The sequence below is a fragment of the Sinocyclocheilus rhinocerous genome, unplaced genomic scaffold (genome assembly GCF_001515625.1).
Source record: "Sinocyclocheilus rhinocerous isolate Xijiao unplaced genomic scaffold, SAMN03320098_v1.1 scaffold276, whole genome shotgun sequence".
Taxonomy (NCBI): domain Eukaryota; kingdom Metazoa; phylum Chordata; class Actinopteri; order Cypriniformes; family Cyprinidae; genus Sinocyclocheilus; species Sinocyclocheilus rhinocerous.
The window spans coordinates 42,811-57,030 of NW_015661863.1; the positions used below are offsets into that span (position 1 = coordinate 42,811).

General features: G+C 37.0%; 3 protein-coding genes across 3 annotated transcripts; all 3 read left to right on the plus strand.

Moving 5' to 3' along the window:
- Positions 1-3,479: 3,479 nt before the first annotated feature.
- Positions 3,480-4,645, plus strand: LOC107726532 (mast cell protease 1A-like; the record flags this gene model as incomplete). Its single annotated transcript, XM_016536156.1, has 4 exons — positions 3,480-3,502; positions 3,646-3,787; positions 4,152-4,403; positions 4,487-4,645. Coding segments are annotated over 4 exons (576 nt in total), but the record flags the coding sequence as incomplete, so codon positions are not given.
- Positions 4,646-5,975: 1,330 nt separating this feature from the next.
- Positions 5,976-9,008, plus strand: LOC107726533 (granzyme-like protein 1). The gene is made up of 6 exons (XM_016536157.1): positions 5,976-5,986; positions 6,775-6,938; positions 7,124-7,274; positions 7,699-7,831; positions 8,515-8,766; positions 8,850-9,008. Exons 1-6 carry the CDS (start codon positions 5,976-5,978, stop codon positions 9,006-9,008), a joined length of 870 nt encoding a protein of 289 aa, XP_016391643.1.
- Positions 9,009-12,593: 3,585 nt separating this feature from the next.
- LOC107726540 (mast cell protease 1A-like) lies at positions 12,594-14,162 on the plus strand. Its single transcript, XM_016536162.1, has 5 exons — positions 12,594-12,754; positions 12,839-12,989; positions 13,069-13,207; positions 13,392-13,655; positions 13,766-14,162. Exons 1-5 carry the CDS (start codon positions 12,697-12,699, stop codon positions 13,922-13,924), a joined length of 771 nt encoding a protein of 256 aa, XP_016391648.1. The 5' UTR covers positions 12,594-12,696; the 3' UTR covers positions 13,925-14,162.
- The last annotated feature ends 58 nt before the right edge of the window (positions 14,163-14,220 follow it).

The following is a 14,220-nucleotide window of genomic DNA, read 5'->3' on the forward strand; positions in this document are numbered from 1 at the left end:
CCTGGACGTCCACGGAGGACAACAGTGGTGGATGATCGGAGGATGGTAAAGAAAAACCCTTTCACAACATCCAGCCAAGAGAAGAACACTCTCTAGGAGGTAGCTGTGTCACTGTCAAAGTCTACAATCAAGAGAAGACTTCACGAGAGGAAATACAGAGGGTTCACCACAAGGTGCAAACAAGGCCAGATTAGACTTTGCCAAAATCTAAAAATCCAGACCACTTCTGGAAAAGCATTCTCTGGACAGCTGAAATTAAGATCAACCTGTACCAGAATGACGGGAAGAAAAAAGTATGGAGAAGGCTTGGAACAGCTCATGAACCAAAGCCTACACCATCATCTGTGAAACATGGTGGAGCAGGGTGATGGCAAGAGCATGCATGGCTTCCGGATCTTGACAAACCGGGTAGCGACAGGCAGCCGCTTCCAGTTTTAGTCATGGGTTGGCTACAATCCACCTTCATGGTCAGGTGAATTTTCATCAGAAAACCACTTCACTCAACAGCCTGGGCTGATGTGTGGAGCTCACACCATCAACGCCAATACTTTATGCTAGTGTTGTCATTGATATATTAGCATCTGCACTTCATGTTATGAAGCTATGAAGGTACGTATATATGTATATGTATGCAGTCAGGTCTATATATATTTGGACACGGGCACAATTTTTATTATTTTAGCTGCTGACCAAATCATATTCAAGTTACATTTATATAATTAATATGGGCTTAGATTTGCGCACTCTGAGCTTTAATTTGAGGGTATTCTCATCAAAATTGGAGGAAAGGTTAAGGAATTACAGATCTTTAATATGTACCTCCCCCCTTTTTCAAGGGACCATAAGTAATTGGACAATTGACTCAAAAGTTTTTCATGGACTGGCGTGGGCTATTCTTTCGTTATTTCTCAATTAAGCAGGTAAAAGGTCTGGAGTTGATTCTAAGTGTGCCATTTGCATTTGGAAGCTGTTGCTGTGAACCCACCTCATGCAGAGGGTTCACCACAAGGTGCAAACAAGGCCAGATTAGACTTTGGCAAAATCTAAAAATCCAGACCACTTCTGGAAAAGCATTCTCTGGACAGCTGAAATTAAGATCAACCTGTACCAGAATGACGGGAAGAAAAAAGTATGGAGAAGGCTTGGAACAGCTCATGAACCAAAGCCTACACCATCATCTGTGAAACATGGTGGAGCAGTGTGATGGCAAGAGCATGCATGGCTTCCAGTGGCACTGGGTTACTGGTGTTTATTGATGATGTGACAGAAGATAGAAGCAGCCGGAAGAATTCTGAAGTGTATAGGGATATAATGTCTGCCCAGATTCAATCAAATGGAGCAAAGTTGATTGGGTGGTGCTTCATAATACAAATGGACGATGACCCAAAACAAACAGCAAAAGCAACCCAGGTTTTGAACGTAAAAAAGTGGAATATTCTGCAATGGCCAAGTCAATCACCTGATCTCAACCCGATTGAGCATGCATTTCACTTGCTGAAGACAAAACTAAAGGCAAAAGACCCACAAACAAACAACAACTGAAGTCAGCTGCAGTAAAGGCCTGGAAAAGCATCAAAAAGGAGGAAACCCAGTCTCTGGTGATGTCCATGAATTCCAGACTTAAGGTAGTCATTGCCTGCAAAGGATTCTCAACAAAATATTAAAAATGAACATTTTGTTTATGATTATATTTATTTGTCCAATTTGAGCCCCTGAAAATGGGGGGAATGTGTATAAAAATGGTTGTAATTTCTTAGCATTTTATGTTAGATTTTTGTTCAACCCCTTGAATTAAAGCTTAAAGTCTGCACTTCAATTTCATCTTGATTGTTTTATTTTTAATTCTGTTCTGGTGGCATACAGAGCCAAAATTATGAAAATTGTGTCAGTGTCCAAATATGGACCTGACTGATTGTGTGTGTGTGTGTGTGTGTATATACTGTATTGTGTAAACTGTTTCTATTTTAATATACTTTAAAAATATAATTTATTCCTGTAAAACAAAGCTGAATTTTCAGCATCATTACTCCAGTACTGTCTGACACAGAAGAGAAGAAATTGTTGAATAAAGTCATTATTTTTGTTTTTTTTTGTGTACAAAAAGTATTCTCGTAGCTTTATAAAATTAACCCCTGATATCTCATGGACTATTTTATCGACGTCCTTCTGGGCCTTGAACGTGTCAGTTGTGTTGCTGTCTACGGAGGGTCAGAAAGCTCTCGGATTTCATCAGAAATATCTTCATTTGTGTTCCGAAGATGAAGTTGAAGTTCTTACGGGTTTGGAACGACATGAGGGCGAATAATTAATGACAGAATTTTTAGGTCACACTTTATTTTAAGGTCAAATTCTCGCTATTAACTAACCTTTAACTATGACTTTTGCCTCAATAAACTGCTAATTTGCTGCTTATTAATAGTTAGTATGTAGTTGTTAAATTTAGGTATTGGGTAGGATGTAGAATATGGTCATGACTCATGTACAATGTGTGCAGTAACACTTTAGAATAGGGAACACTTATTCACTATTAACTACGACTTTTCCATCAATAAATTCCTAATTTGCTGCTTATTAATAGTTAGTAAGGTAGGTGTTAAATTTAGGTATTGGGTAGGATTAGGGATGTAGAATAAGGTCATGTAGAATAAGGCATTGATATGTGCTTAATTAGTACTAATAAATGGCTAATATTCTAGTAATATGCATGGTAATAAGCAACTAGTTAATATTGAGAATTGGTTACTATACTAAACTGTTACCGAATTTTCATTTTTGAGTGATCTCTTTAAATGGTGATGGTAAAAACATGAATTGGAGTGAAGAGGAGGCCATTTTATTTTTATCTTTACAGTTCACTAAAAAGTCCATTCAGGAAAAACTTGATAGTACAGTCTGCAATAATAGGAGGATGCATAACATTAAAGCCATTGTGTAAACAGGTCACATGATGCCTTTGTCCAGTCAGTTACATTGATGCTTCACATATGCAAATAAGAACGTTAACCCAGGGTTTAGGAACTATGTTCAGTGTGAAATGCTAGCATTTAAACCCACAATTAATTGTTAAACTCAAGTAAAATATGAGCATTTTGAAAAGTGAAACCAAAAAAGTTCATTTTTAGAGTTATTTCCAGAGTTATTTTAAATGTGAAAATCCCAAAATCCAATTTTGATTAACTTTACGTTTTCACATCGCCTTCTATTTCATCTGTCAGTTTTAAGGTGCAAAGCACATTTTCATCATTCATATTTATGCTCATAATACATGCTTAATTCTTATCGCCCAAACCATCTGTGGCTTAAATGTGTGACCGCAAGGATTAACAAGAACAATGCTCGCTCATGTTACAAGATTTAAAAAAATTTTTTTTTAAAGAGTAGGTAGCTCAATGTCTCCGCCCACCTTTAAAGTATATTTATACAGTGTTTTGTAAGTGAGAGCTCACTGATTGTCTTCATGATGACCATCATCTCTCTTGACTGCTGCACATTGCTGGAACAGGTAAAGGTTTTGATTACTTTTAACTGAAACGTTAAGTTAACAAAATGAGCTGCAACAAAATGACTGCAGGGCAACTATACAGTATGTCATAAATGAGCATCATGACTCCATAAATCAATCTTTCCAATACGCTCTTTGAGCAGATATCCAGAGATTCTGACGGTTGTGGTTGGTACTCATGACTTAAGCAAGAGTAAAATTTTGGACCGCATCAGAGTGAAGCATTACTTCCCACATCCAAAATCCAGACCCAGACCTTATCAGAATGACATCATGCTTTTGATGGTAAGCAACTGTGCTCATACTACTTGTTCAAAACAATGTCTGGTCAGGACACAGAAAATACCAAGTGCTTCTTTGAGTCTGTTTCCTATTTATTGCTCATTGTACCAACAAAAAATGGCCAAAACAGCAGAAAATCTAAAAAAAAAAAAAACATAACTGGGAAATGTTTTGTTGTTATACAAAGCAGATAAAAATCAGACATGTAGGAAATATACTTTTTTAAGAGGCACATTAATTCATATAATTTAATTCACCTTAGCCTTTGGGGTTTCTGTTCTAACCTCAAGAACAGCGGTACAATCAACTGAAATTAGACTTATAAACGATTATGCTTATTAATCATGGTTGTGTTTTTGAATTACAGCTATATAAAAAGATAAATCTAAACAACCATGTTAAATGGATATCATTACCAAAGAAAGAAGAAGATGTTACAGCAAATCATTTCTGTAGTGTTACGGTCTGGGGAAGACTGCGGACTAATGGCCCACTGAGTACTCGTCTAAAGGAGGCAAACGTGTTTATAGAAAATCATGCAGAGTGTCACCATAGATGGGGAAATGAGTACATAGACTCACAGATGATCTGTGTCTATGGCAGTGGTGGATCCTGCGAAGTACGTACAAAAGATGATTCACAGACTTTATGGTAATGTATGAACTGGTTTCACTAATGACATGCTGATCTGTGTTTCCTCAGTATGATTCAGGAGGTCCTCTGGTTTGTGGAAACATTGCAGTTGGTATCACATCTTTTGGTGACATTTCTCACTGTAATTCACCTGTGAAACCTAATGTGTATACCAAGATTTCAGCTTTTCTTCCATGGATCCAGCAAACCATCAGAAATGTTAAGTGACTTCATGGGGGAAAAAAAAAAGGGAAGAAAATGTTTTCTTGAATTCTCCCATAAACCTTCTTTCAATAAAAGTATCACATGGCAAACATCAATCAGTCGTAGTATCCTCATTGTCACCACATATAACTATAATATTACATGGGACACACATCGAAAGTCATTTCCCATTAGTTCACTTGGTTGCCATCCATATACATACACATATGTGTATATGTATAATCTATCTATCTATCTATCTATCAATAAATAAAAGTTTAATAGAAGACTGTAAATACTGTAATTAGTTGACCTTACTTAAAAAAGCATGCACATCTTACAAAAACAACATACAACACTTCTTAGTTTCAACAAATTCATTTTAAGTTAGATATACTGGTTGTGTATTTCAAACAACTCATTTAAGTTGAGCTAACTAATGTAACATGGCAATTTCAGATTCTATGCTGCATTCATGTGAAGAACAATCTGATTTACTTGTTAAAATGCACACTGATTGCCTTAAAAAGACCAAGCGCCCTATTTTAACGATCTAAGTGCATGGTCTAAAGTGCAAGGCGCAGGTGCACTTAGGGCGTGTCCGAATCCACTTTTGCTAGTTTAACGACGGGAAAAACGGCCGGCGTGCCTGGTGCATGGTCTAAAAGGGTTGTCCCTATTCTCTTAATGAGTAATGGGTGTTGTTTGGGCATAATGTGCAATAAACCAATCAGAGTCTCATCTCCCATCCCCTTTAAGAGCCAGTTGTGTTTGCGCCATGGTGAATTCATTTACATACATGTACTGATACATGCAATGACTATCCATTATGACATGTAGGCATTTTTATATTTATGTAGCCTACACAATAATAATCTTTTACATTTTAATCCATCCATTTTTAATATTTGGCATGTTTGTGTGCTGCTGCGCGTCCCTGTGTGTGTGTAATAAGCAGAGTGTACGCACATTGTGGACCCGCCTATAGGCGCATATAACTAACGCGCTCTTTAAATAACTAAAAAATAAATAAATACTGCGCCATTGACTTTAGACCAGGTTTTAGTTGGTCAATGGCACAGTCTATTTCACTTGCCTCAAAATAGCAATGCGCCAGCAATATGCCTAAACACATCGTTTTCAGACCAGCACGCCCATGGGCGCACAAATGGGCGCAAATGCATTTGCTATTTAAACAACGTGGCGCAGGACGTGAAAATGATAACTGCGTCTGGCTGAAACTAGCAAAACAAACTCTTGCGTCGCGCCTGGCGCCGCATTGCACCAGTTGTATGATAGGGCCCCAAGTATGTGGTTCTCCATTAGAGTATGCGTTTCAATTATCCAGCTACCGATGGCACACAGGCATGTGGTAACATAACCAGAAAGACCACCAGTGCACCAACATCTGCAAATGTTGATTTTTAAATAAAGCAGTGTATAATCTTATCATTTCTAGACCAATCCTTGACCAAAGCCTCTACTCTTCAGCACAATGGTAAAACCCTCAAAATGCGGCGATAACAGAAATCCTTTTAAAACCAAACATAACAGAACATTAAAGATTAACAATGCACCCCCTAATTTAAGTTTAGGCAAAATAACTAAATTTCAGCATTCACTTCTAGAGAAGCAAAGCATACTGGGAATTAGAAACTATATTGACAGAATGGTACACATACAAATCACTTTATCTTAATTAGGGTTTTCTGAGCAACAAATGCATAGTATGCGAATAGTACAGATTACTATATTTTTACAATTAAAATCAACTAATTGTTTGTACATTAAGTAAAGTCAACTAAAAAGTGCGAGATACGAGCCAACCAAGTATAGCATGTCACTTCTCAGACATTTCAAGACGCGACAAATGGTTTGGTCGACGAAAACAATGGGTAACGCACTGATCAGACAAAACCCAACTGTTACTTTGGTTGGTGTCTTTTAATACAGTGTGAATTGACCTTCAGAGATCTAACCACAGGTAGCGTTAGCCAGTTTGACTAAGCTCTTAAATGATTTCTCACACCTAACATAATTTACAAGAAATATTATCAATTACATCATACATGGGGGAGAATAGTCTACTTCCATTAAGACCACAAACCTAACACCTCAGTGCAAAATGAAAGCCACATCGAGCTGTGATATAGGAAGTATGAGTGCTACTGGGGGGCTAAACCAGCCTACTTTGCATTAAATACCACCATCAACACCAGTGAGATCTTCAGCACTCCTGAGAAACCTTCCAAGTACAGCATCATGATCATCTCCGTGCTTTTGGTAGTCACCATGCTACCATATCTGAGCGTTCCAGGTAAGAAAATGATGGAAAAGAACTGACTTCTATTACATTATGTCTTCTACATTTATCATAAACATGGTATCTTAATGTTCATTTTATGCAATATTAGCACTATGCTCTGTAAGTTGATCTGAAAGAACATTAGGTCAAGTCTACTTCTCACTTAACCAGCCTAAACTAATTTTTCTCTCTCTTAGCATCTGTGCAAGTGGGTATAGTGAACGGCACAGAAGCCAAACCTCATTCAAGACCCTACATGGTTTCGATTCAAAGAAATAAAAAACACATATGTGGTGGCTTCCTTGTGTCTGAACAATTTGTCATGACAGCTGCGCACTGCTTCCAAAAGTAAGTTTTTTTTTTTGGTCAGTTACAATTTCACTGTGAGTCAAAGAGAGTCCCATACTGCTGCAAAAAGTCCTCACTTGGTGTGACTTCTTTGGAAATTATATAATAGTATAATAGTACCCAACCAAATGGGTCCACGACTCCTACAGTCTCAAAAATAAAGATTCTTTATTGGCATTGATGGGTGTATGAAGAACCTTTATCATCCATGGAACATTTCCATTGCACAAAGGGTTCTTCAGATTATTACAATGGTCTTCACACTATGAAAAATGGCTCTTTTAAGAAGTGTTAACTGAAAGGTTCTTTGGGGAACTAAAAATGGATCTTCAGTAGCATCACTTTTGGAATGTAGTGTAGGAAGGCCAACAAATATTGTTTTTACTTAAAGCAAAGTTTGTTTTCTTCTTCTTCATCTTGACAGCGGAGAGAAGCTGGCAGTTGTGGTTGGAGCTCATGATTACACTCATGGCTCTGGTCGCATGGGTGTGAAATTCTACCACATCCATCCTGGGTATGAGTCTAAAAGTCTGCTAAATGACATCATGCTACTTCAGGTAAATGACTCAGCTAGGTTTTGCAGAGCAAACTGCAATAAAGCAATAGTGTTTTAATTCTACGCTAAACAAAATTTTGAGGAAAAGAAAAGTGAATGTCCTACACTCCCTTAGGCCTTGTTCACATTGCACACAAATCTGATTTGGTTTCAAATCTGATATTAAGGACTGACTAGTGAGTTTTGCAAATCATTAAATACTTTAATTCATACATTGTTTCCCATACTAACAAAGTGATAAAAAGCTACCAGAAACCTGATTGTTCAGACTGAGACACACTGTCAGTGTGAATTTGAATTGGATTTCACACCACATTTTGATGTGACTTGGATTGGGAATGTGGAAACATTATTGGTTTTGTCTTTTGTTTGTTGTAATTACAAGATTTAAGATCAGATATGCCACAAAATAAGATTTTTGTATCAACAAAGCCTTAGAGATCTGATCCTATATGCTGTAAACCGAACAATATTTACAATATTTCATTACTATTAATAATTCTGTACTGTTTTCATGTTTCAATTGTTTTAAAGCATATATGTAACAATTGTAAAAATAGTAACATACTTAGTAATCCAATTATCCTTATAAGTAAACAAAATGTAAATGCAAAAAAGTTGGTCATCCAATTTGTATACATTTTTGAAAATGATCCGCATTAATGGTTTAATTACTTGCTGTAGCTATATGGAAAAGTCAAAAAGAGCAAGAACGTCAACTGGATCTCCATACCAAAGAAAGATAAGGACATCAAGGCCAAGGTCAAATGCAGTGTTGCAGGATGGGGGAAGAAAAACGACAGTGATACAGCAAGTGCTAAGCTTATGGAGGTGGACGTCACTATCATTGACAAAAAAAAATGTCAGAAGTACTGGGAAAAAGATTACTCCACCTCACGTATGGTGTGTGCAGGTGGTCGTGGAGGATTTTGCCAGGTACAAATCATATTCTGGACAAATCATAAATAGTGTGACAGTTCAATTTTATTCACGCCCTGCACTTTCATGACTTTTCTCAGGGGGATTCTGGAGGACCTTTGGTGTGCAATAATGTCGCAGTCGGTGTCGTTTCATTCTATGAGAAAAACAACTGTGACTCACCTAATCGACCGAATGTCTACACCAAGATTTCCAAATTTCTAAAATGGATAAATGCTATTCTTGAAGGTGTGAAGTAAGAACCTGATCAATAAACTTCAACAATGCGGTCTGCTCATGTGTGTGAATTTTTCGAGCTCATTTCATAATGAATTAATTGAATAAATCTTGATGTGACAAGCTCCAAAAGCTTTTCTGTGGAAAGATGGTGTCAACCGTTCTCAGCAGGCCTGGTTTCCTGTGGGGGCTGAGCTCATTGCATGTGGTCAGACACCCTGTGAGAAAATCTAGTTTGCAGACACATCTTAAAAAGAAATTTTGATGCAAAGTCATGAGACTCACCATAGAGTTAAAAATAAATCAAGTTGTGAGCTAACAGTCCTAAGTGAATATGCATAAAATATGAAGTCTGTAAAAACTAATTGAAAAAAAACGGTTTCCCAAAACATTGTTCTCATATGCTATTGGCCAGGCAGCTCTGCCCAAACTAACACCATTGATTGACTATGATTATGACTTATGACTATGACATATGACTATGACTATGATTGACTGTTGCTATGCTAGGCTGGTCAGGGTTTTCAAGCAAGTGAGCAATGTTTTTTACAAAAAGAACCACAGTGTTTGTACCTATCAAGAAAATCCACCTAAAAATCCACCATTTATAGAGTTTAATGGAAAATTCACCCAAAAATAAATGTCATCATTGACCCTCATGACTTTATTTTTCTGTGGAAATTGTCTATACGATGGACACTGTCAGTGGGGTCCAGTGTTGATTTTGGACTGCATTGACTTTCATTGTATGGAAGTTTTCAATATATCTTATTTTGTGTTCCACAGAAGAAATAAATACAGGTTTAGAATGGCATGAGGTTGAGTAAATGATGACAATTTTCATTTTTGGGTGAATTAACAGGAATCTTTGTTTTAACCTAATTTTCAGACGTTACATTTAATTAACAGAAGAAACATCCAGGAAATGCGGTGGTTTGCTGTGTAAAGGGAGGCTTGCCCTTTTACATCGAGTAGTTTAAAAGTCAGTGACACATTTTCAATGTTCCACAAGCACAATGACTGGCTTCACTGCGATTCTGTTCGCCACAGCAGTGACCACACTGCACATCACAGGTAGCTTCTTTCATTAGTAATTCTTAACCTTTACACATTGCACTTGTGCAATTAAAGGGACTATCGTTTGAGTTTATAGTCATTTCTGTCTTTTTCTCAATAGTTGTGGTTGGAGATGACAATCAATGGGAAAAAAAGCTTCAAAAAATTCCTTGCAAAACATGGTCTCAGTGCAGAACAATAAAAAAAAACATGAATGTGGAGGATTTCTGATATATCCTCAATATGTGCTCACAGCTGCACACAGTAAGTTGTTCATTTTTGGAGCCATATTCATTACTAAATTAAATATCTAAGCTCTAAATTAAATATCTAAGGACTGAGTAAATTATGATTGGTGATTGAACAATTCATGAAAATGTGAGTTTGACTCCCTCCACTTTATTACATTCCAGTGAAGAGATGGCTGTCGTTCTTGGCGATCATAATATTTCTCCACAGAAAAATCTAAAAAGATTGAATGTGGTTTGCAAATTTATACCAAAAACATTTTAAAACTTTAAGATGGGTAATGACATCATGCTTCTAAAGGTAAAGAAACACCTGTTGGGTTATGATGAAATTTTCACAAGAAGACGTGCACATTTAATAACTAAGTATTTGCATTATCAGATTTCCAGGAAAGCAGTTTTGGGAGGAAAGACGGTGAAAATCCCACATCAACATTACAGTGTTAAAAACAATACCCATAGCTTGGTTGCTGGATGGGGTTCCACTAAAAAGCATAAAGAAGTTAATGACCTTTTGGCCTTGAACGTATCAACTGTTGACATTCGCATGGAAGAAATACAAAGAAAGCATCACACAACTTCCACCAAACATCATCTGTGCTGGAGGATATAAACAGAACGGAGGAGTGTGCTCGGTAAGAAATATACAAGAGAGACTGGGGCAAGTTGTCACAATGTCTTAAGTGTATAAACTATAAGGTTTTGAGACAATTAGGAAAGATAACAAGTGTGACAACTAGCCACAACCTCATCTTCATATAAACACAAATGTATTGTAGTTTTGTTTTTTTTTTGGACTAGGGATGTTTCATTGCTCTTCTATTAAACCCCTTCTTCACATATTTTCTTGCAGGGTGATTCTGGAGGCCCGTTAGTGTGCAATTCAGTGGCAGTGGGCATTGTTTCCTTCAACATAGAGGGGTTTAAATATCCTGATGTACCGAATATCTACACCGATATTTTGAAAAATGCACGTTGGATCAAAGCAATGACGAAGAAAAAAGAAACTTAAGAGTTTTGTGTTCACAGCACTTGCAAATTATACTTAAATAAACAATACTGACCAAATAAAATTGTATTGCTCTGTATTTTCACAATGACCACTTCTGTGCATGCAGATTGTTGTTTATGAGAAAAATTGTCTCAAAATGTCCATGCTTTTGTGTACATAATGGGTTACAATAATAACGCATTTATACATGGACCTAGTAAATCAGGGATGGATAGTATATCTGATGCCTGTGACTGAATTTTTGGTTTGATATACACATTTGAAATGACATTTTCCATCAGAAGGGTACAAAATGAGTCTTTTTCTTCCAGCAAAAGGTCAGTAAAAGCAGGAGTTTAACATTCAAAATAGGTTGATTGTGAAAAAAATTTTTCCTAATTGATTTTTTGATGATACTAACATTTGGGAATCCAAATACAATTTAAAACTCACATTTTTGTGTTTTTATTTTCTAGCAAGAATATATACATATATGGGCCATTGTACAGAATTGGTCCAAAGTCAGAGTTGGAAACGTATTGGAAAAAATAAAAAATAAATAAAAAAGAATCAAGAAAACACCTTTAAAAACAACAATGGAGAAAAAAAAAAAAAATTCAATATTTTCATAAGTTGAAATATAGGGGTTAGGTTTGGGACAGCCGCCCACCTCCCAATTTCAAGTACCCAATAAATTATGATTTTATATATATTAAGCTTACTAATATTTTAAATATGATTGTGGGTTTCAATAGATAATAGAAGGATCTTAGTAAATGCTTTCTAAATGTGTTTTTTGGTTGTGGGACAGCAGTTTGGACCAATTCTGTAGAATGGCCCATACAGCAACAGGGTCATAGTAACAGCATGACTGTTGTAACCGAAAACTGTAAAGAAGGTCAAGACCACAAAGGGGCAGACCAAAAACTACCATATAAAGCAGTGATAAAGACATATGATGTGTTTAAAAGCAATGTTTCATTCTAGGTGATATTAAGCAAACATATCCAATAGTTTGGAACAAACAAAAAACAAACAAAGGATTTGTCCAAGTCCCTATTCATGAAAAGTGCCACATCCATTTGTGGTACATGTTCTGTGCTGTGAAAAATTCTTCTATAAAACTGAAAATAAGCCATGACAAAAAACAGGTTTGATCAAACCAAGAGAGGAATCACAGGATTCCATCATGAATAGAATCTAGAGCAATGCTGCCAAAGAAATTAAACTGCACTAGAAAGACATCAGTTTTACCAAGATATGCTGGAGAAGATCTTGTATTCAGGAACAGCAAGACGTATTTGCAGCAAAGTTGCAAATTCTGCATCTTGCGCCATCACTGACTGTCAGGATGTGTCTTGTGGTAGAGACCTATATAAATGACTGTGGTGGTCGCACCAGCAGCATCTCATCAAGATGAGTGCAGCACACGGCCTGTTGCTCTCAGTAACTTTGATGAGCTTGCTATTTACTGGTAAGCAAACTAATGCTTCACTGATTATAAAATGATAACTGAACTGTTTTCTGTTATCTCAAACATGCATCTTTGTTTGCTTAGGCACATTTGGAGCTGATATCATCAATGGCAAAAAAGCCAAGAAGAACTCCATGCTGTACATGGCATCAGTGCAGATTGATGGAAAACACAGATGTGGAGGATTCCTGATCCACCCGAGCTACGTGCTCACGGCCGCACACTGCGATAAAAGGTAAGCCTGTTGTTAACCTGGAATATGTTTGGTGTTCAACAAAACGCTTTAATAATATGCAATTATGTTATGAATAAAGTGGCAACATGACTGTGATCCTGGGCACCCACAACATCAGTCCAAAAGGAGCAAATCTGAAAAGATATACAGTGCAAAATAAACATAAGCGCCCATCCTTCAAAGACGCCAAAACTGGGAACGATATCATGCTCCTGAAGGTACAAAATTCATATTAATTTTTTTTTTTCATATTTAATATCATATTCATAATTAAATACTTACATTTTATTTTCAGTTTGATAATAATGCATACATTTACATTTTAATAATAAATTAAATAATTTGATTAAACATACCATTAATGGTAATCACAAAAATCACTTTTCTTATGTGAAATTGTAGCTGTCCAAGAAGCTGAATAATGGCAAAGGTGTGAAAACCATCAAAATCTCGAGTAAGGACAAACCACTGAAGCCAAAAACCAAGTGCAAGGTTGCAGGATGGGGTCAAACTGAACAGGAAAATATGGTGAACGTTCTTCTGGCGACAGACGTGTTGACTATCAACTCCTCCATCTGCCAGACAATGTGGAAAGAAGTGCGAGTGAAACTCCCCAACAATGTCCTGTGTGCTGGGGGTTTCGAGACCAAAAGTGGTGCTTGCCAGGTACGTCTAAATCAATATTTTGAAGAATGTTCATAATTTGTGAGTATATATTCTTTTGAGCTCAGTAAAAATGAGACTGTTAATTGATCTCAAACGCATTGTTATTTCAGGGTGATTCGGGTGGACCGCTGGTGTGCAGTGGGACAGCAGTGGGGATTGTTTCTTTCAACCTGTCACAAAACTGTGACTACCCAAATGTTCCCAATGTTTACACTGAAATTTCTAAATACAGAGCGTGGATCGAGGAAGTGATCAGAGGAGGTGCTTGATGCAATGAAAATGCATTTTACTCTCGTGCAGCCAAAGTCAGCTGTTATGGTGCCATGTGTATGCTAGCTGTCAAAGTTTGTCAATAACACTTAGAAAAGAAAAGAACAACAAAAACTCAATAAGCAATGACTTTGCATTTCTCCTTTCTAAAGCGCCACTTCAGAGAGAGCGAAACCAGCTTAGGGGGCTGTTTGATTCTCAACCACTGCTAAAGTTCACCACCATCACCACATCCGAAGTTACACAACTGTCTAGTTAAACAGAAATAGATGCAACACTGGGGGGGGGGGGGGGG